Source organism: Euprymna scolopes, chromosome 22, assembly GCF_053919585.1.
Source record: "Euprymna scolopes isolate OS-2025 chromosome 22, ASM5391958v1, whole genome shotgun sequence".
Taxonomy (NCBI): domain Eukaryota; kingdom Metazoa; phylum Mollusca; class Cephalopoda; order Sepiida; family Sepiolidae; genus Euprymna; species Euprymna scolopes.
Genome location: NC_136503.1, coordinates 82,402,881 through 82,426,427, shown reverse-complemented (window position 1 = coordinate 82,426,427; position 23,547 = coordinate 82,402,881). Strand labels below are relative to the sequence as shown.

The 23,547-nt window shown below is 31.8% G+C and overlaps 1 protein-coding gene across 2 annotated transcripts in view; it reads right to left on the bottom strand.

The window, feature by feature from the left end:
* LOC145243513 (polyadenylate-binding protein 4-like) overlaps positions 1–16,286 on the bottom strand; it is a 64,670-nt gene extending 48,384 nt beyond the window's left edge. For both annotated transcript variants that reach the window (XM_080106480.1, XM_080106481.1), the window contains exons 1-3: positions 14,740–16,286; positions 8,842–9,035; positions 1,015–1,130 (exon numbers count right to left, since the gene is read on the bottom strand). In XM_080106480.1, the coding sequence (XP_079962606.1) occupies positions 1,015–1,130; positions 8,842–9,035; positions 14,740–14,938 (509 nt within the window). In that variant the 5' untranslated portion in view covers positions 14,939–16,286. The remainder of the gene's footprint in view (positions 1–1,014; positions 1,131–8,841; positions 9,036–14,739) is intronic.
* Positions 16,287–23,547: the final 7,261 nt, after the last annotated feature.

Sequence of the window (23,547 nt, the reverse complement as noted above, 5' to 3'; positions counted from 1 at the left end):
TTAAAAAACAATAGAGTAAATTAAATTGAAATCCTATGAAATTTAATCCAGCGGAATGCATTTCTGCTTATTCTTAAACAATTCAGTAATTTTAATCATTTTGTGAATCTTGGAAAGTGGATAAGAATTTGGAAACATTTAAATTTAGCTTTCAAAACCTTATTTTTAGTTTAAGGTTTTGAAAAAACTCAAGCAATGCTGGTATGAAATAAATTTTGATCTGATATTCCACGTTATAGAAAAGTTGTATGGGGGGGGGGGACGTTACTTTAAAACAGTGAGCCTTCTGCACACATTACTCAATAAGTCCTGGACTTGACTAATAGAACAACTTTTATGCAAAATTCAAATTTATTCTTTAATATAATCGGCTATGATATGCCAATTCAAACACTTCTTTAAAAAACTTTTTATAATAATTTGTTTTTGGCCTTAAAATATGCCCAGTTTCCAATATCACTTCTTCATTAAAGCAAGATTTTTCTATGGACCATTTTTTTTTCTTTTTTTAGTTCTGTTCTGCAAACAGGAAATAATCACTGGGATCAGACCTGGAGAATATGGCAAGTGTAAAAACAATTCAAAGTGTAATTCACATAGTTTTATCACATTGTTGCGATAGACTTGTGACATGGTGAATTGTCTTGGTGAATGAGCACTTTCCTTTGTGGTTGCTTTTTAGAGATGTCTTTGTTTAAATACACAAATATATAATTGCTATCAATGGTCCTTCCTTTCAAAGTAATTGATTAATAAAATACCTTGCATATCCCAAAATAATGAGGCTAAACCTTGCCTGCTGATGTTTGTCTTTTGGACAGTTTTAATCTGCTCGAGCACATTTTTTAGTTGTGCTGTCTATATGTCAGGCCCTGGACTTACTGAGTGACGTGTAACTATAACAAGCTTTTTTTTCATACTTCCTAAAAAATAAAATAGAGCAGGAAGAAATTGAAATTTTAAACAAGTTACTGACTTACAATCATGAAAAATAGCAAAATAAATAAAACTTACACTTTTTTGTCATTCAACAACATTCCGTTAAGCTTTGTAATTGAATTCAACGCAGCTTCTTCAGTTTCAAAATGTACAAAGCCATAACCTTTGGAACCATTTTCATCAGAAACAATCTGAAAAAGTTTTTTATTTAAAGTTATTAGAAACATTAACAAAAATAAAAAAATGAATTTACAAAAACATGTTTGAGGCTTTTCTCTAAAAAAGTGACAAATCTAATGGCAACTAGTGTCAAGTAAAAAAACTTCAACAGTGAAAATAAAATTTGGTTGTTTTGTTTTATGGCCTATCAACCCTTTTTGGATTATTTAAGATTGAATCTTGTAGTTTGGCAACTTTTTATGCTTCAAGTTGTTTATATCTTCAAATATTTATTTTTATTTCAAATTTGGTTGTTTTGTTCTATGGCAAAGCAACTTTTTAATTTTTTTTATTTATTTATTTAACACCGAATCCTGTAATTGGCAAGTTTTTATGCTTCAAATATTTATCCATGTTTGATGTGGTTGTGATAATAGAGGGAGTCATAAATTATATTTGGCCAACCCTTTATATTATACTAGCCAGGGGTACCCGGCATTGCCCAGGTGTTTCAGGCGGTGGGGGTGATCAAAACATAAGAATAAGTGAAGTAAAAACTTTAAATAATCGAAAAAACGTCAAGGGGGGGGTATCAAAACATAATAAGCAAAGTAAATATTTTTAAATATTAAATAATTTTTATTTATATAAAAAAAACTTTTTTAAAAAATCGAAAAACGTAAGGCAAACAATGTTAAATGTAAAAATCGGAAAAACAAAAACAAAAAAGAAAACAAACACGAACGTTAAAACTTAAAAAATCTGAAAAATAAAAAACAAAAACACTAGAAAAATGGCTGAAATAAACCTCCGGGTGTTTGGGAGTGAGTGTGGTCGGTCGGGGGTGGGGTGGGGAGGTGTTAATGAAAACCTAAGAATAAGCGAAGTAAAAAACAAAAAAAAAAAACAAACGTTAAGTGAAAAATAGCTTCAATATTAAAATTTAAAAAAAAAAAAAAAAAGAAAAAAAAAAGAGAAAAAAGAAAAGACATCTGACATCTCGATTCAAACCCAAAACCTTTAGATAATGACCCAGCGCTCTAACCAACTGAGCTAAGACGACATACACAAAATTGGGTTATTTTTTACAACGTCGTATGACGCATGCGTAGAAGCGACTTAGTCATGAGAGGATGGTTTGTCTATAACAAACCTACAACAAAACAAATTTTGATTTGCATTGTAGTTCAACATTGGCAAATATTTTTTTGTTCCCATATAGCTTTCAACAATTTTTCTAGCTTCTGGGAATGATAAATGTTTGGTAAGTTTTACATACATTATCTCCTTCCCATTCTTGTAGACATCACAGGTCCATGAGAAAGCAGAATGTTCTTCATGGAAGTTTGTACATTTTATATTTTTGCACTCACTGTCGTTTGGGTCACGTTCACCACACTTCCAACACACTTGGCATTCTCTGCAAATGTCTTTGGGATGACATTTCTGACATTTGAGACCTCGCAGAGGAGCTGGTATAAAAATCGCTCTACCCTTTCGATTGTATAGCCAATCCTGATATCTTCTGCTATCGATGGTTTGTGTGTGTAGTTTCGTTTGATAAGAATTCTCTTATATTCCCTTACACCCTGTTTTTTTGAATGCCGTTTCAGTTTCTTCTGATGTTGCTAATGAAAGCTATCTGCTTCTTTTGAAGTATTTAATCTGTTGTGGAATTTCTGCATGTTCCATCTTTTGAACTTCCACGAGTAGATTGCCATTTTAAGTTTAACATCTCTTGAATTTGACCTACTTGATATAACTTTTTCAATCAGAAAATGGGATAATCTGACCAGTTTAATTTCATCCAGTAATTCAATAATAATAAATGTTGGGAAGTCCAAGTCTGTTCCAAAATCTGAATCGGATAGGTACTTCTTGGATTTTTTTTTAAAAGAGGAAGTTATGATGGAGTTTGGATGATCCACCACGGAGTCCAACTACAATTGGGAATCAACAGAGGGTAACCCATTCGCCTTGGTCGAGACAGGAGATACAATACTAATATACTTGTGTCAAGAAAAAAATCCAATCTTGTCAAATTCTGGGGGTTTTTTTTTGCTCAATAATCTAACAGAAGTCATCATTTCTTTCTCTTAGCACAATTGACCCTTAGACCCCCGTCTTCTAGCTCATATAATATAAAGGGTTGAGAAGTGTTCCTTAAGAGCAAATCAGATAATATAGTCATGAGAAAAACAAGCTGCACATGCGTGGTTCCCCTCTGGTGCTGCATGTGAGATGACACCACAAAAAATAGTGAAGAAATGATGAATGTGAGAAGTGTGAAGAGCCAACATTGCCTTCACATTTTGGCCAAGTTTCAGAAAAATCTAATGGATGGGGCAAAAGTTATGGGGTAAAAAGTGTCATTTTTTGCAATTTTGGGGCATTTGTGACCCCTTTTGAGCTCCTTAGAATGCAGAATCCCAGTGAAAATGGACAAACAGTGCAGTTTCACGCCTTAAGACATGTATATTTGAATTCAGCACCATGGAAAACCACTATATAGATATACATATCAAAGTTTTAAATAATATGAAAAAAGAGCCCAAAAAGCATGTTTTTTTAGCCCTAAACATCCCAGAGGGATGCAAACCAGAATTTCGCCAGAGTCACCCATACTGAATTTATATTAAGAACAATGGCCTCCACATTTTAGCCAAGTTTCAGGAAAATCTAATGAATGGATCAAACTATGAGGCAAGAAGAGTCATTTTCGGCCATTTTGACCTCTTTGGAGACCCTAGAGATGCCAAATCCCAGTGTAAATGGATAACTGTGCAGTTTCAGGCCTTAACACATGTATATTTGAGTTTACCACCGTGAAAAACCACTATATAATCAGAGATAAGTTTTTTTAAGAAACATGAAAAAGAACCACAAAAAGGGACGTTTATAGCACTGAAAGTCCCTGGGGATGCGAACCAGAATTTTACCAGGGTCACCCGTACTGGATTTATATTAAGAACAATGGGCTCCACATTTTAGTCAAGTTTCAGAAAAATCTAATGGATGGATCAAAAGTTATGCGACAAAACATGTCATTTTTTTTATCTCTTTTGAACCCCTGGGAATGCAACAGGAATTTTCACAAAAAAATATTTTTATGTGCACATCTATTTAATGAAATACAATTTATGGCAAAATTTCAGGAAAACTAATGGACAGTTATCTGGCAATTGTCCGCAGTAACGGACAGACGCCACTGAAAACAAAGGTCCCTCTCCGATAAATCAGCGGACCAATAACTATAAATGAGCTAGGGCATGTCGGTACCAGCTGATTGATCGGATCGGGCCCCATTCAACCACCTGTCGGAAGTAAAGATCAAAGTGGTATGTTGCAAGCCACATACCACCCTTGCCAGATTAATGACTACTCAAACACCAGGATTCTGTCCTGACACCTTATGGGTGTACAGGGCATCTTACCCTTCTACAAAGGCGCAGTCAGCGTATTCTACAGCCCCATCCATCAGTGCGGTGGAAATCAAGGAAGCAGAACCTATCTTCTGGGAAGTCTGCAAACAAGTTGTAAACAGAGAGAATTTCCTTTTTCTGCTCCCTTTTAATCGTCATCTGACGTTGGTGATCACATTATATAGTAGCTTCCTCTTTCAGTTGAAAAAAAAAAAAAAGAGGGGATTGGGGTGAAAAATTTAATTTCAATGGACAAGAATAAAAAAATTGGTTTTGGCATGAAAATTGCCAAAACCAGCAAATGGGGAGAAAGACGGGGATAGTGGAACTTTTTTTTAAGTACATTTTTCACTTTTTAAAATTTTACTTTTTGTTTTCTGAAATTAAGAATATCTATTTGAAGAAAATGAATATCATTTATGTCCCAATATATTTTAGCTTTTTTTTTATAGAACTAACCTATAATTGTTTCTAATTTGTTTTACAGCATATCAACCCTTTTCAGGTTATTTAATGCCGAATCCAGTGATTTTGAAGAACAATTTTTTAATAGAGTATATTTGTTGTGTTTTTTTTTTTTAAATCGGTTTCTATTTAACCCATAGTTGGGACTCTAACAGGTACTACCACTCCGGGTCAGAGTGGACCTGGGAGCAATGGCAATTGCCTCACCATCGGATATAGTTTAAGGTAATATTAAGGACCATAATTGCTTCTAGTGAACCCAGATGGAATCAAAGGAAACGTTCTATGGTAATTTGATTGTGAAAAAATTATCTGAATGTTAACATTTTCTTTAATAGAAATCGCTCCAGATAAGGTATGAAGCCACTTGATGTAGGAAGCTAAAGAAAAAATACATACTTAAAAGTCACAAACTTTCGAACAGTAAGTGTTAGATGGAATAGATTCTGGCCTATAAAATAGCAATTATTCCTTTTTTGTCAGAAACATTGCTCATGGGATGTGAGGACAAAAGGACCAAATAAGGGAAGTGAGAGTTATCCGGCTTCCGCATATATATATATATATATATATATATATATATATATATATACACACATAAAAATATATATACATATATATATATATATATATATACACACACATAAAAATATATATACATATATATATATATATATATATATATATATACACATAAAAATATATATACATATATATATATATATATATATATATATACACATAAAAATATATATACATATATATATATATATATATATATATATATACACATAAAAATATATATACATATATATATATATATATATATATATATACACATAAAAATATATATACATATATATATATATATATATATATATATATACACATAAAAATATATATACATATATATATATATATATATATATATATACACATAAAAATATATATACATATATATATATATATATATACACATAAAAATATACATATATATATATATATACACATAAAAATATATATACATATATATATATATATATATACACATAAAAATATATATACATATATATATATATATATACACACACATAAAAATATATATACATATATATATATATATATATATACACACATAAAAATATATATACATATATATATATATATATACACACACATAAAAATATATATACATATATATATATATATATATATACACACACATAAAAATATATATACATATATATATATATATATACACACATAAAAATATATATACATATATATATATATATATATATATATACACACATAAAAATATATATACATATATATATATATATATATATATACACATAAAAATATATATACATATATATATATATATATACACATAAAAATATATATACATATATATATATATATATATACACATAAAAATATATATACATATATATATATATATATATATATACACATAAAAATATATATACATATATATATATATATATATATATATACACATAAAAATATATATACATATATATATATATATATATACACACATAAAAATATATATATATATATATATATATTTTATTCTGCTTTTCTTTAAAATGGTTTTATAGAGCTTCTGAAAAAGCTGAACATTTCAGCAACATAACCTGCCAGGAGCTTTGCCATGTGGGGTAGCTTACTCACATTTAAGGATGCTGCCAAACAAATTTTCCCCATGTATATTAGTGAGGAGACGATTCCAATACACTTACTGATTCTGCACGAACTACCTGATTCCGATTCTTCTATAGTTAAATATTTAGATTTATAAATCTAAATATTTAGCTATAGAGTTGTTATTTTTCCTCAAATTACTGCAAAAGCATGTTGAATGTGCAGATATTTTCCTAAACATACAAATGCACTTGTCGGGTGATCTATAGATTTTTGTTTTACTCATAGTTTAAAATCAGTAAATATTATTTTATCGTTATCAGTTGTGGAAGATTTTTCTTTAAACAATAAAAAGGCAAATAAAAATCATTTTAGCATCGAAAAATAGGAACAAATTTTTCCAATTCTTAATAATAATATATATATCTAAAATCTAAAACAGTTGCGAGTCCAACATAAATGGTGGATATTATATATTTTAAAGGAGATGTCAGTTTGCCAGACTAAATTAGTAACAGAACTCTTCCACATTTAAAACGCATTAATTCAATGATTTTTATTTTCAATTATTTTCTACTAGATTATTTTTCAAAATTTCTGGAATTTGTACAAATTTCGACTTTACACGTAGGTACAGCATCATCACATTGACACACTGGTTCCCATTAGATCAAAGTTAGGTGACATTGAGCTTGGTCAAGACTAAAATAGGGTCTGTATGTGCTCTGAATATGGGCACCGTCAGGCTATTCTTGCTCAAGACATGCTGCATGAAAAAGCAGCGCCTCCCACAACCCGATGGTTAAGGGACTCATCCATCCATATGTATGTAATGTTTTCACCTGAAATGAGTTGGTTTAAAAGATCACCAGTGTAAACAAGCACCTTTTTGACACCTGTACATCCCAGGCTACAACAATGGATGGCACTTCTGCATGTCAGTGAGATGAGGCAAATGTGTATTTTAGTTTCAAGAACTGCCGATAGATGTCACTTGCCAGCCAAAGAATGGGTTGATAACTCTTCCTTTCCTAAAAGTGCATGCAAACTAAAATTATATTTTGATATACTTTATACAATCTTTCTGTACGGAAAAAAAAAAAAAATTCTTTAACCTCTATAAATGTTTCAGGTTTTAAAATTATATTTTGCTACATTTTTATACAAAAAAAAAAAAAAAAATTAATTCTAAAAACAATGTTACTAGTAAAGTTTAAACAAGACATTAAAAAATGAAAATATCGGGGGGAAAAAAAAAAATTATATTGTACGCATCCGTTATGGAATGAAGTTATCAAAAAAAAATTTTCACTTAATTTTTTTTACAGCGAAAAATAATTTATGATACTGATCAAAAGGTAGCCATGTTTTGATTTTTAAGCAAAGATGGGGAGAGGGCAGTGTCGGAGCTTTAAACCCAGTTATCTCCCCATGACGTGTTCTAAAAACACGAACATGACTACCTTTAGCGCACTGTCATAAAAATGTTTTTCCGCTTTAAAAAAATTAATAAAAAATTAAATACTCGCTCAAATTAAGTGAATTTTTTTTTTTTTCAGAGAAGTTCAGTCCAAAACAGATACAATAATCTTTTTTCAATATTTTCATTTTTTTTAGGTCTTGATTAAACTGTACAAGTACCCAATCTATAAAGGTTTCGTATTTTTGTATTACTTTATTTTCAGTTATGAATCACTCTTTGAAAAGAAATATTAATTTCTTAAAATTATATTTTGTATACATTTTTATACAATAAAGGTTTCGATTTTCATATTTTTGTGTTATTTATTTTGTTATATATTTTTGCGGGTAAATTTTTATGACGTGCCCCAGTGTATCATAAACACCCCAAACTATCTTAAAAACGGCTTTCAGAATAAACATCCCCAACCTCAGAAGCCGTTTTTAACACTGGGAGATTATGGGGGGATTCTGAAAACCATTAACATGAGGTGGTTATACTACACTGGGGCAGGTCGTAAAAAAAAAAATACCTTTTTGCGTTATCATAAACACTTGTTTATATATTTGAGGTTCACATAATGGCACTAGACGGCATTTCTCTTTCGAAGAATAGGAGTCGATAACTTGTCTGTTGCTAATATGTCACTGTCCTGCAGACGCGCCTAATAAACTTTGTAATTTCCATCAGATTAAAGTGTTCAAGTTTGAGGAAAGCACTTACTTTACAAGACAAAATGTTGCCAAATGAAGAGAAAGTATCGTACAAACATTTGGTATCGATGCTTCTGTCGAGGTTCTTTATGAAAACATTTCCCACACCAGATTTCCGAAGAGATGGATCTCGCTGTGACCACATAATTCGAATGGGACGACCTTTCAATGCATCAAAATTCATTGTGTCGAGTGCTCTCTCAGCTAAAAAGAAAAAAGTTTCCAATACTAATGAAAAGAAAAACATTGTGTTCTGTTAAAAAAAAAACATTCAATTTTTAGAGGACCAGTTTGATATTTTAAGTTTAATGCAGTAAAAACAATTCCCCTGAACATTTGAAAAAGACATGTTTGTAAATGGGATTTGAGGGCAATAAATATCTATATATTTTTACGCTTGTCACTTCGGCCGTTATCGTATTTGTAAATCATCATATTCGTGAACTTTAAAATAAAAATGGAATATTCCAAAATGCACCAAACGTATTATACTAAATTCTCTAAGGAAAACAGAATATTGCCAACTAGTGTCTGGTGGGTAAAGATTATAATACTCATAAATTATTTATCGCCACAGAGTGTATGGTGGGTGCAGGTCACAATACTAATAAGTTATTCATTGCCAGCCAGTGTCTGGTGGGTGCATATCACATTACTAAGAGTTTACTTATCACCAGTCAGTGGATGGTGGGTGCAATACTAATAAGTAATTTATAGCCAGCCAGTGTAGGTTACAATAAGTTAGTTATCGCCAGCCAGTGTCTGATCAGTGCAGATGAAAATACTAAGGTTATTTTTTGTCAGCCAGTATTTTTTTTTTTTTTGGTGCTAGTGCACTTACTGATCCGTGCTATTTTTTAAATCATATTTCCAAGTTTAATTAAAGTTTTTTTTTTGTTTTGTTTTTTAATTCAATTGTAAGGTTGAAGTATAGAATAGGTACAAAACACCCTCCCAATGTTAAGGATGGCTTTTTAAATAATATTTCAGCATGGATCAATAAGTGCATTAGTACCTTTTTTTTTTTTTTTTTTAATGTATTGCAAGCAGTTACCATATTTATCCAAAAAAATATTTTTTATAATTTATGGTCTGGTCGGATCTAATATTACACTGATTATTTCATTGAAGGACATTCTATCGTTCGCTTATGTGATGAGTTTTTCAACTACCGTGGAATTTCCACAGGTTCTGCTAGTATACATTATTTTGTTAGAATTTAGAACGCTGGACCCATTCGAGGGTGTCTTTTTTTTTTTTTTTTTTTTTTTTTTAAACTTTGGGTATCAAACCACAGAAGCATATTCCAAATGTGGACAGATAGAGAAGCAAGAAAGATACGTCTAGAGTTGTAAAAGTGTTTGATGGCTCCGAGAACCCAGATGACTTTGAATTCAACATACTTCAATGATCAGACTTTTCTTCAGTTTCATTCAGAGTACAAGCAGCTTCACTATACCTCATCGTGTTTCTGCCTTAGGTGTCAGAAACTTCGTGAAAAATATTGAATAATTCGACCCCCTTGTCTTTCCAAGCTTATAACTTCTCGAAAAATGTAATTCAAACCCTCATTTTTTTTTTTTTTTTTTTTTTTTAATTAAAGGAGCAAGGACCAAGGTTTCATAAAAAAAAAAAAAAAAAATTTTAAACTTCGGTCTTTACAGGTAAATTTCTAAAAAACACTACTTTTTTTGTTTTAAATTTGAATGTATTATTTATTGATCTTTTATCTTCAATTTGTGATATAGAAATCTTTAGTGAGTAAATTTATTTACTTTTTAATAGACATTTCAAAATGGGGGGGGGCTTGAATTTAAAAAAAAAAAACAAAAAAAACCGTTTGTCTAAAATATTATATTCGGTTTATTGGAAAGCGCATAAAATTTCACATTGACCCTGAAAATATCGTAAAAATAGAATCAATAGAAAAATTGATAGATTTTTAAAGTTTAAAAATTGAAAAATATTGAACTCTTAAAATTCAATTAATTTCATTACTGTTTGTTAAAAAATAAAATATTTCTATTACTTTTTATACGACTTTAATAGTTTATTTTGGAAGTATAATCCATAAAGAAAATAAACCCACTTTTAAAAAGAGAAATTACGAGTTTTTTTTATATTTTATTCGCAGTTTCGTGTTAGAGGTGTCAAAAAATTCCTACAAAAATTCTGATACACCTAATGCTGCTTGGTATTATCACCAGTACACTTCTCAGGATGGAACTGCATGCATACACATAAGATAATCGTCTCGAACTTCAAAAGCGCCTATTTTTAAACCAAAATACGTTATTTCTTTGGTAAAAAAAATTGTAGCACATCTTCCAGTAGATCATTTGGTAAATGTTTACTTTAACTACAACAGAACACCGACCAATAAAATGTTTTTACTTGGGTTTTCGGGGTCGCTGACAACGAATCTGATATTCAAACCCGTCGCAAATTTACCGTTTGCATGGTATTAACCCCTGAACCATCGCACTATTTTGTGCCAACTCACCGCCATCGTTTATACTATTCTTACATGATGCGTTCGCGCATGGGGGTTTTTCAATTATAAAACTTGTACAACATTTAACAGTTGCTTCTTTCTGCAGTTTAATTTACCGTTTTTCCGTAACGCGACGACCATATACCGAGCAGAAGAACTTTAATTTTTCACAAAAATTCTGTTTACATAATAACGTTATTATTTCAGCACGGATTTATTTATGCATGATTGCATGAGTACCCGAATCTGAAAACCGTTTCCGTCGCAAAAAAAGTTTTCATGACATGAAGACATCACCCGTCCCCCCCCTGCCCCTCCACCGCCCTACCACCCCAATGTAAACAGAAAACTGACAACGAATCTGATATTCAAACCCGTCGCAAATTTACCGTTTGCATGGTATTAACCCCTGAATCATCGCACTATTTTGTGCCAACTCACCGCCATCGTTTATGCTATTCTTACATGATGCAATGCATCATTGATGCATGCTTCGCGCATGGACGCGCGTAGTAAGGTGAATTGTCACATCGCGGAAGAATTTTTTTAGACATTTAAAATAAAGTTTTCAAAAACAAAATGTGGTCGATTTTTCTGTGTTACGTAGTTTATGCTTTTTTAATTGATCTAAAAGAATTAAGTTTTCACGAGCGGTCTACAAAAGCATTTTTATTTTTCATTTTTTTTTTTTGGGGGGGGGGGGGGGCTCCTTTATTAAATTTGTACAATACTTAACTTAACTTACCGTTTTTCCGTAAGTAAAGCGCCGACATACACCGAGCAGAACGGTTTAATTTTTCACACAAATTATGTTTACATTGAGGGGGGGGGGGGTCGGTGTTCTGTTGTAGTTAAAGTAAACATTTACCTAATTACCTCCGTTATATAAATAATTATACCTCTTCTCACAAGTTGTTCCTAAATTGAGTTAAACATTCCTTGAATTTCGTAGACCAAAACGCGAAGAAACAGCGAAATGACTTACGGGCATTTCTTTTACAATAGCAAACAAAATGTGTGTGTGTGTATGTATGTATGTATATATATATATATATATATATATATATGTTTGTATTACTGTACACAGATTCGAAAAAGTTGTCAAAAAACAAATATATAACAAATAAATGTTATCAAAGGCAAGATAAGTTACTTTTCTACCAAACTGGATATATTTTTCGTGTTTTTATTCAATGTAACATGTTTATTCAGTTCGAAAAACATACAGTGTTTACCGATGTATTGGAAAATTCAAAATGGCGGCCGACTCTCTTTAACAGGGTAAGTTCGGGAAAAGGTGATATAAATAATAAACTAGACAAAATACTGTTAGAAATTCGCGCAATATATGTTACCGTGACATAAGTTGACATATATTCGGTGTTTTTTTTAATAGTATTTTGTCTGGTTCATTATTTATAACACCTTTTCCCAAACTTACCATGTTAAGAGAGTCGGGCGCCATTTTGAGTTTTCCAATACATCAGTAAACACTGCATGTTTTTCGAGCTGAATAAACATGTTACATTGAATAAAAACGCGAAAAATATATCCAGTTTGGTAGAAAAGTAACTAAAAAACAAATATATAACAAATAAATATTATCAAAGGCAAGATAAGTTACTTTTCTACCAAACTGGATACATTTTTGTTTTTATTCAATGTAACATGTTTATTCAGCTCGAAAAACATGCAGTGTTTACCGATGTATTGGAAAATTCAAAATGGCGCCCGACACTCTCTCTTTAACATGGTAAGTTTGGGAAAAGATGTTATAAATAATGAACCAGACAAAATACTATTAAAAAAAAACACCGAATATATGTCAACTTATGTCACGGTAACATATATTGAGCGAATTTCTAACAGTATTTTATCTAGTTTATTATTTATATCACCTTTTCCCGAACTTACCCTGTTAAAGAGAGTCGGCCGCCATTTTGAATTTTCCAATACATCGGTAAACACTGTATGCTTTTCGAGCTGAATAAACATGTTACATTGAATAAAAACACGAAAAATATATCCAGTTTGGTAGAAAAGTAACTTATCTTGCCTTTGATAACATTTATTTGTTATATATTTGTTTTTTGACAACTTTTTCGAATCTATGTGTACAGTAATACAAACCCCCTTTTTTCGATATTTTCATTTTTTTAATGTCTTGACTAAACTGTACAAGACGTGTGTGTGTAATATATATATATATATATATATATATATATATATATATACATACACACAAGTAAATTTTACCAAAAGTTACTCTTACCTACTTGGAGAAGCTTTTTGGTGTATTAACTTATTTTATAGCGTTACTTTTTTTTTTTTTTTTACTTTGAAACACTAGTAAAAAGTCTCGAGTTAAAACGAGACAAATTGCGGTTTCGGGTTTGTATTACAGATTCGAAAAAGTTGTCAAAAAACAAATGTTATGAAAGGCAAGAGAAGTTACTTTTCTACCGAACTGGATATAATTTTTTGTGTTTTTATTCAATATAACATGTTTATTCAGCTCGAAAAATATAGTGTTTACCGATGTATTGGAAAATTCAAAATGGCGCCCGACTCTTTAACACGCTAAGTTTCGGAAAAGGTGTTATAAATAAGAAACTAGACAAAATACTGTTAGAAACTCGCTCAATATTCGGTGGGTTTTTAACAGTATTTTGTCTATATTTTTTTTTTTATTTAAACCACCTTTTCCGAAACTTACCGTGTTAGACAGAGTCGGCCGCCATTTTGAGTTTTCCAATACATCGGTAAACACGATTTTTCGAGCTGAATAAACATGTTAAATTGAATAAAAACAAAAAATATATACAGTTTGATAAAAAAAGCAACTTATCTTGCTGTTGATAACATTTATTTGTTATATATTTGTTTTTACAATTTTTTCGAATCTATGTGTACACTAATACAAACCCGCGGTTTCTACTAATATTTTGTCTGATTTTCGATTTTTAGCGATCATCGAAACCCACCACTATTTTTGTTGTTCTAGCTTGACACTACTTTTCAAATCAACAGACGCTTTAAAATAAGTTATGGTCGGTGTTCTGTTGTGCGTAAGGTAACATTTACCAACAAGACTTATCCAAATAGTAACCAACCTTTGGCTTAAGTTTTTATCCAGTTTTTTTTTGGGGGGGGGGCTAAAAATGATCCAACTTAAATACATCTACCAACTTGTCTGCGTGAAGAGAAAATTAAAATAAAGAATTTACAAAAATCAATACAATGCAACATATGAGGAGAGAAAATAAAATGCAAACAAATCCGTGTTTTTAATTTTGTGTGGTCCCCTTTTCGGGTGTTGTAACTGGTTACTGAATTTCGGAGAACTCAGTGCCATGAGGGCTGGACTTATACATGCAGGTTTTTTTTTTTTAAGTTAAAGATATTGATACCTACCATCTGGCGGTTGCTGGAAGTTTACATAGGCATAGCCGAGAGACCTTCGAGAGATCATATCCCGACAGACTCGGATGGAAGTGACGGGACCGGTGGAGGAGAACTTTTCAAAAAGCATGGCTTCACTCACGTCGGGATGGAGGTCCCCCACGTACAAGGACGCCATTGGGGGTAGAGCCTTCGTGGCGGGGACATTCATTGTAATTGAATCACTTATTTAGTTTTACGCAACTTGGAAATTAATAATTTATAATAAAGGTGAAGAATTCAGTATTTGTTGTTTTTTTGTCTGCTGGTGCCGTGAGGGATTTTTTTTATGTCTTTGCAACCTTAAATGACAACTCGTGTAAGTAAACAAAACTGGTACTTGTCAATTGAAAAAGGAAAACTAGAGGAAAAAGTTTGTCTTGAAAGGGAAAAGGGCAGTTTTTTGTTTTTTTTAATGGAAGATGGAGACGTCTCTCCTTTCAAAATAAATTTAAATAAAATAGGCAATCGAATTATAACAAACGTAATTTAAGTGCTTTCGTTATTTATTTTTTTTGTTAAGGACAGTCTTTACATGTTCTAATAGTAAAATAATATTTTTTTTAAAGTTTACGAAAATCCGGATAGAGTGGTAGAAACTCGAGCAAGCTTATGTCAAAAAGATGAAAGGAATAATGGCGCTGTTGAGAATGCTTCGACTATTTAACCTTGTTTGTGTCGGAGTTTCGTTTTTGTTTTGTTTTTTTCTGGTTACTTTTTTTTTTTTTAATATTGCACTTTAAAATACAATTGAATTATAGCGAAGTTTCTTTTTATTTTTAATGTCAGCTTTTACCTTTTCTCGAATTATCACAGTTAGAAATTATCACAGTTGGTTTTTGAAAACGTCTTTTTGCGTTTTGTAAATAAATAATTCCGCAATTGGTTTTCTTTTTTTTGGTGACTGCACAAATTGTGAGGTGGACGAGAAAATAAAAATGGAGATATTCGTTCAAAGATTTTTGTTTTCGTTTTTCAATTTCTTTTAAATCGTTGAAGGTTTCAGCGTGTTCACTTAATCAATTGTGTTTTCTTCCATTACGATTAGTTGGGACGATTCTTACTTTAGTTTTCGTTTCGAAAATTAAGTTAGTATTCTTTTCCGTAGCGGAGGGCTTTTTAGGGGGTGTATCTTCGAAGTTTTCTAAATTTCTCTTTTAAATTTAGCTACAAGTTATTCAGCTAGGCCAGTATTCGCTGTGAACCCCCTAAAAATATATATATGTTGGCCCTTTTCTGTTGAAGAGAAAAAAGAGGCTTATCTTGCGCGTTGTGTCTATTTATATAAAAGATAGACTCAGCACGCACTTATACATGTTCTTCCGCAATAAAGTCCTATAACAAAAAATATCGAATTTCATGAAAAAAAGGATGAGAAATACTAATAAAGAATAAAAAATTAAAAACAAAATGTAGTTACATTCATATCGAAAGGAGGACAACAACATTACGAAATTATAGACTAAGCATGTACCGCGCTGGTCCAAAAGACAATTGATACGCATCCACATGGCTTCGAGAAAAACAAAAATTGCATCTTTTTTTGTTTTGTTTTTTTTTATTTATTTTATTATTTAAAAAAAAATTTTTTTTGATAAATATTTCAGAATTGACAATATTGTTTGCTAGTTTAACAATAACTTAATTTGGCGCTAATGCACAATAGACATTTAAAAAATCACTACAAAGATTCCCGAGATTTGACGTATGTTACTCGAACTCGACAAAAACTAACTTTTTATAAGTGAAAAAAAAAAAAAAAAAAAATACAGAAAGTCTTTATGGTGTACGACGGGTCTTCACGGAAGGAAAAAGCCATATTCCAAAAATCACAATGGGATCACTTCAGGCACCTCCAAAAGTCACCACAGATTTACCCCCCCCCTTACATGTAAAACGATGTAACTTTATTATAAATGAATATTATCAATATAATTTTTGTACCATTTAATAGAAGGGCAAAATAAACTAGTAATAATTTTTTTAAAATAATTTTTCATCGTACGAAAATAATAAAATTGCGAGACGAAAATCGTGTTTGCATAATTGGCGCTTTAAAATAACGTTCCCATAAGCATTTCGAACGTGAAAACATAAGAGGTGTATAGATAATATATGAAAATAAAATATGTAAATATAGAATACCATTTTTCATTATGATTTTTAACGATTACAAGGCTGACTTTGACCTCGGTAGTTCGGATTGAGTTATTTCCCTTTATTTATTAAATATGGCGAATCAAAACAACGTTCTCGCTTCCTCTTAAAATTTAAATTATTTTTACGAGAGTAGCCAGCATAGTATAAACACCCCCAACCTTTCCATGTTGAGAACGGCTTTCGGAATAAACACACCTCAACCTCAAAAGCCGTTCTTAACATAGGGAGGTTGGGGGTATTTATTTCCGAAAGCTGTTGTTAACAGGAGGAGGTTGGGGGTGTTTATACGACGCTAGGTACTCTCGTAAAAAATACTAAATTTAGTTTTCTTAGTTAAAAAGAAAAAACTACTTAATCAATTTACGTAATTTTTGGAATATGACATTCTCTTTCCGTGACAGGCACGTACATCATGAAGATTTTTAAACAACAAACCGAAAAATAGTAAAGAAACGAATATATACTAAAGGCAGGATGTTACTCTTCTTTACCTACCTGGTTTGTGTGTGTGTGTGTGTGTGTGTGTGTGTGTGTGTGTTTTAACTTATTTTAAAGTTCTTTACTTTAAAATAAGTAATGCCGAGTCTTAACAAAAAAAATTGAAAAGGCGACATGAGACGGTCGACTATAATCTCAAAAATCGAAAATTAAACAAAATACTGGTAGAAACACACCTAAAAGATGCCACAGTGACTACTTCTGTTTGAAACTAAATAAACGCTTTAAAATAAATTCGAACGCAAAAAACGTATATAGGTAGGTAGAAGAGTAACTTATCTTGCCTTTGGTAACATTTATTTGTTATTTATTTATTTGTTTTGTTTTTTAACATCGTTTCTTTATGTCGTTTAAACTGTAAAATGCCCAAATTGCAGTACTTGCAGTACTGATTCCCTAGTCTTGACATATGTAGCTACCCAAACTCTTGGTGAACACTATCAGATTGGACTCAGACATAAAAATATCTCAATTTTCAATACAAGCGAACACTACATAGAGCTAAATAATAGCATATTGCATAAAAAAGGGGGCAAAAATATGTTGCAAAATATATAAAAATGTATTGTCATTGATGAAGACTCTTATATGGTCGAAATTTAGAATCTAAATAAATATGTTATCAAAAGAAATTGGTGTCTAAACTCATATTTTTTCAAATTTCAATCCATTCAAAGAGTAGAATTTCTTTTGAATAAAAAATTATGAAGATGATAACAGTTTGGCCATTGAATAAATGAAACCATTTTGGTATTGATTTATTCTGCAATTACAACCAAAACACCAGTTAGAATGTAGGCAAAATTGAGGGAATGTTTCTTATTTATGATAATAATGTACTGTATTATCTTGTATATTGTATGAAATAAAAAAGGAAATAATAAGTGGTGAGATAAATAAATATACTTGATAAGGAAGGAATATGGTGTCAATGAGTTGCAGTGAGTAGTAAATAGATAGAGAGTAAAACTCTTTGCTATCTTTTTTGTGTTAATACGTAACTGAGAGATGCAGTTTATTCAGAATAAATGTAATAATTTCTATATGAACACGAAATGCACTAAGGGTTTCATAAATTAAATTTTAGGAAATGCTGTAAGTGATAAATGTGAAAGATTTATTTTGGAAGTGTTCGATTATCGTTCTATTAAAACTGTAGATGCAGGAGAAAAAGCAGCTTTACTTATCAATATAGTAGATATTAATATAGTAGGTTATTCTTTCAGATTTTTCTTTAGGAGGGAAAGAATTTAGTATACCATATCCAGGATGGGTATCTTTTGCAAAAAAAAAAAAAACGTGTAAGCCTCAGACAGCATACACTCTTATTGACAATCAAGACTCTGCGGCATGGTATATTTTACACACTGTTTTATTGGTCATCGACAAAGTTAAACATGAAAAAGGAATAAAAAAAACATTGCTTCAGAAACATGTAAATACAAAATGAAAACTGGACAGAGAAGAGGAGTTTATTAAGATTTTAAAGAGAGTGATCAGATTAATAGACTTATAGAATAGAAAGCATTTGATCATAAACAATATTCTTATGAAGGGAAAATACGAATTATGCTAAGTAACATCCAGATTAGAAGAGATTAGATGGAAGTTTCACACATGGCCAGAAGGTTAGCAAAGTTTGTTTAAATAAAAATAATAATACTAAAAAAATAATTCAACATTATTTAATTCTTAAGAGAGAAGAAAGGCAACATTTCTTACTGGTGATTCTCCAAAAATGCTGAGATATTTGAAGGGACAGAAAAACTATGCCACAGAATTGTGAGGAATGGGGTTAATAAGAATAAGGGACAGACACCAGAAAACGTGCCGTCCTTGAACAGTTAGCATAAACTCTTTTCGACAATCAAGACTAAGGCATGGTATATTTTATGCACAGGTTCATTGGTCATCTACAAAAGTAAAATGCCCTAAAAATGTCCAAATGTTTGAAGGGGTAGAAAACTATGCCATAGACCCGTGAGAAGAAGTCCAATAACGATAAAGGACAGGCACCAGCCGATTGAAAGGTATGTAGCAAAAAAAGGGGTTCACAAAGGGAGATAAATGCTACAAGACCTATTCTATGCTAGACAGAACACTTAGGGTTAGTGGTAGGGTCCCAGTGCGTTTTGTTTTTTTTTGGGGGGGGGGATATTGCAAATGGAGGATGGCGACTGATAAATTAGAATTAGGCATGGAGAAGACAATGTCGAAACAGAAGAAAAAGGTCAATGATATTTCAATTTATTTTCTGCAAATCTAGGCCAAGTCTGGAATTTATCACCAAATCTCAAATCTGCAAATGGAGTCTGAAGGTCAATAAATAAGAATTTTGCAAAATATTAAACAAAAAAGTGATAGGAAACGATGTTACCAAAATAGAAGAAGGTGAATAATGTGCCAATATATCATCTGCATATCTCGGACAAGTTTGTAATTTTTTCTTTAAGAAACTCATGAAAGCCTATAAACGTTTCATCACTGCCAAAAGCAAAAGGTGTTACTTGAGAGAATAGCATCCTGAAACTAAACAGATATTCCTCTTTGATCCTAGACTAAATGTCAAATAAAATATAGCTATTAAGATAGTCAAAGAAAAGTACTCAGACCTACTCCCACTTTTCAAAAATGGTCTGTTTTTAATGTGGAAAATCCAGCCATGCATTTTGACAATGTTGCTACACAGCTCAGTGCATTTGTCTATCATTGTAAGCAGCATCATGCGCCATTTTCCTGAAGAATAGACACTTTGCTGCTTAAAATTAATCTGAAAGATCTTTCGCATTTCTATTGTTGCTGCCCCTGTTGATGCTCAGCCATTGCTTAATTTGGTTGTCTTTTGGTGTATTGGTGTTCAACAAAGTTGGGATCCTGGTTTTTATTGTATAGGATTTTTGCCAGTGATGACAAATGACTATTATTGGACTGCTCTTAAATACAGAGGAACCATTTAGTAGTCCACCTTTGACTGTTTTGCTTTTTCTTCATTGATTTTTTTTTTTTATAAATATATTTTAAGCTTTAACCTTTTGTTTTTTTTTACTTTTTTACTATTTAATCCATTTGTTCAATGAATCCATTTGTTCACTGTAGGAATCTTGGACTGGATGCAATAGGCATGAATTCCTATTCTATAGTAACATTGTGGAATTCATTTGATACAAAGCATCTGGTATTTGTAACACCGCTTCTGGCTTGGATAGTGTATTTTTGGTAATAGTAATGTCTTTGAAAATTATAAAGAACAATGTTAACAATTAATAACAACTTAACATCATTACATCCTTCTTTAAATGAGAGAAAAATCCAAGATGTCCTCGACGCTCATACATCTAAACAATATGATATAAATGCAGGAGTACCTCAAGGGTCTATCCTTCGGCCTTTATTATTCCTAATATTCATAAATGACCTGCCTGATAAAATTGTTTCTAAGATGAGTATATATGCTGATGACAACACGCTCTATAACAGGCATGACGGGAAAACAAATGAATACATATCTAAGGAAATGGCAGAAACACTTGAGGAAGACCTTCAATCAGTAGTGGAATGGGGACAAAAATGGATGGTCACATCTAATGCTGCCAAGACTAAACTTGTTTCCTTCAATAATTACAAGAAACCTTCTCTACCATCAATAGCAATGGCCAAAAACACATTACCTGAAAGTACTTTTAAACTCCTCGGCCTAACATTCACAGGGAACATGAGTTGGAACAGATACATTGAGAGCATTGCCAAGACTGTTGCGAAGAAGGTAGGCTCTCTCTACTGTGCTAGAAAACTACTAACACCTGAAAGTATCTTGTACCTCTATAAGGCCACCATTCACTCATGTATGGAGTATTGTTGTCACATTTGGGCTGGTGAATCTGCTACTAGTCTCTCACTCCTAGACAGTGTTCAAAAGAGAGTCACCAACCTAATAGGTCCTGAACTGTCATCTAAGTTTCAGCCTCTGTCCCATCGACAAGTGTTCTACAAGTATTTTAATGGTGAATGTTCTGATGAACTGCAAGCACATTTACCTCCTCGATGTAAATACCCCTGACAAACCTGACTAGCAGCTAAATCCTAATCTTACACAGTAGAGATCCCTAGATGTAAGAGAGCTTTCTACTCCAATAGTTTCTTCCCCAGAACTGCTGGACTTTGGAACACCCTTCCGGGCTCCTGCTTCCCTAACTGTACTGACATGCAGAAGTTCAAGTGTAACGTGAACCGACATATTGCTGTCCAACTCCCTTCATAATACTCCTGTAACTTATGTCCCTGATAGTAGCCTCCTACATCAAAGTAGCAATGTGCTTTGTTTGGGGTAAAAATGTAATTAATATATATATATATATATATATATATATATATATATATATATACACGTAGTTAAATTGATGAATGAAAAAGACAGATAAAAGCAAGAGCTAACTCAACAATAGAAATTTTTGAATGGAAGCGACAAAGCATGAATTAGTGAGCAAAAAATATTTATAAGTCAACAATTTAAAGAAATGTAAAATATACTTTGATATACCAAAATTTGCTGAGAATTTTTTTAATAAGAAGTAGACAAAAGCATCAGAAAGTTTATTTCAAAGTTCCGTTTTGGATATGTATGTGTGTGTGCTTGTGTATATGTGTGTGCTTGTGTATATGTGCGAGTTTGCCTTCTGAGTGGCTCTGTTTACTGGCGATATAGTAGCAATCTTCTAGAATGGGAATTACTGGTGTTGAGAGTTGAGGTAAGTCACAGGTGTCCTCCAATTTCAGTTGATCAAGACACTATTTTATAGGCTCGTTTAATTTCACATAGGATTGTTCCTTTTCGAGTTTGAAGCGATTTTTATTAATTGGAATATATTTTGAGTTGACATGTTCCTGTGAAAACTGATTTGATAAAGTGAGCAGAATCTCAACAAAGCAGAAAAAAGACAAACGGTTGCACTTAAAGTCATTTGCTTTTTAGTATTCGTATTGCGATGTAAAGATATGACACTAGACTATTATAAAGAAGTGAAAAAAGAGGAAAGCGTAAGCTGAACGAATAAAGAAAAGGCGTAGCTTATGTCAGCTTGTTCATCTCACACATCAATTTCTAATCTATCACAAATTGTCTATTGTTTTTTTTTTTATTAGCGATATAAGCAGTTGCTTATTTGTATTTCATTTTTACTTTCCTAAGCAGTGAAAAGGTTACCCGTTTTTTTTTAATTTTTATTTATTTTTTTTGTTTTGCATCGTCCCCTTTTTTTAAACGGGATGTACTTCTTTTTTTGTGTTTTTTTTTTTTTTCACTTATTAAATTATTTATGTTATTTAAACATTTTAAAACATTTTTACATGCATATAAGTTTATCCATGGACACTTATTTCTGGGCGTCACCCATTGTTAGCATTGCTACATTTCTTGGCAGGGGACCGAACTCATGACTACATAATCAGCAGTCTAGTGTTTTACCATTGGGCCATGGCACCTTGTCAGTTTTTGCACGGGGTTTTATCGTTTTTGAATATAAGATCTGTTGTTGTTTTTTTTTTTTTTGTTAGTGATAAAAGCAGTTGCTTATTTGTATTTAATTTTTGCTTTCCTAAGCAATGAAATGGTTACCTCCATTGTTTGTCTACAGACGTTCTTGTGTGTCATGAACAGCATAGATTGTTTTGAAATATTCAATACAATTTGTGCTTCATTGTGTTATTTATACGGCATAATCATGCTGACAGACCAGTTCCTGCTGGATCACTGAAGTTAAGCAACATTGAACCTGGTCAGTACTAAATGGGTGACCATTTGGGACTTCCAGATGCTCTCCACTTATCTTGGCATTGTTTCCAGTCCTCCTGGATTACTCCTTGCCACTGGACCCAAACAGTGCTGATTCAGGAGAGATGTAGTTAATGATTGCGCAATCCTTGCCTCACAATTACATGTGCAGTCCTCCTGGATTACTCCTTGTCACTGGACCCAAACAGTGCTGATTCAGGAGAGATGTAGTTAATGATTGCACAATCCTTGCCTCACAATTACATGTGCAGCTGCCCCTACAGGAGGTATCCTTTGTCTTTCAAGACTAAACGGAGGCATTGTTCTCATTTAATTAATCACATTTTATTGTATTA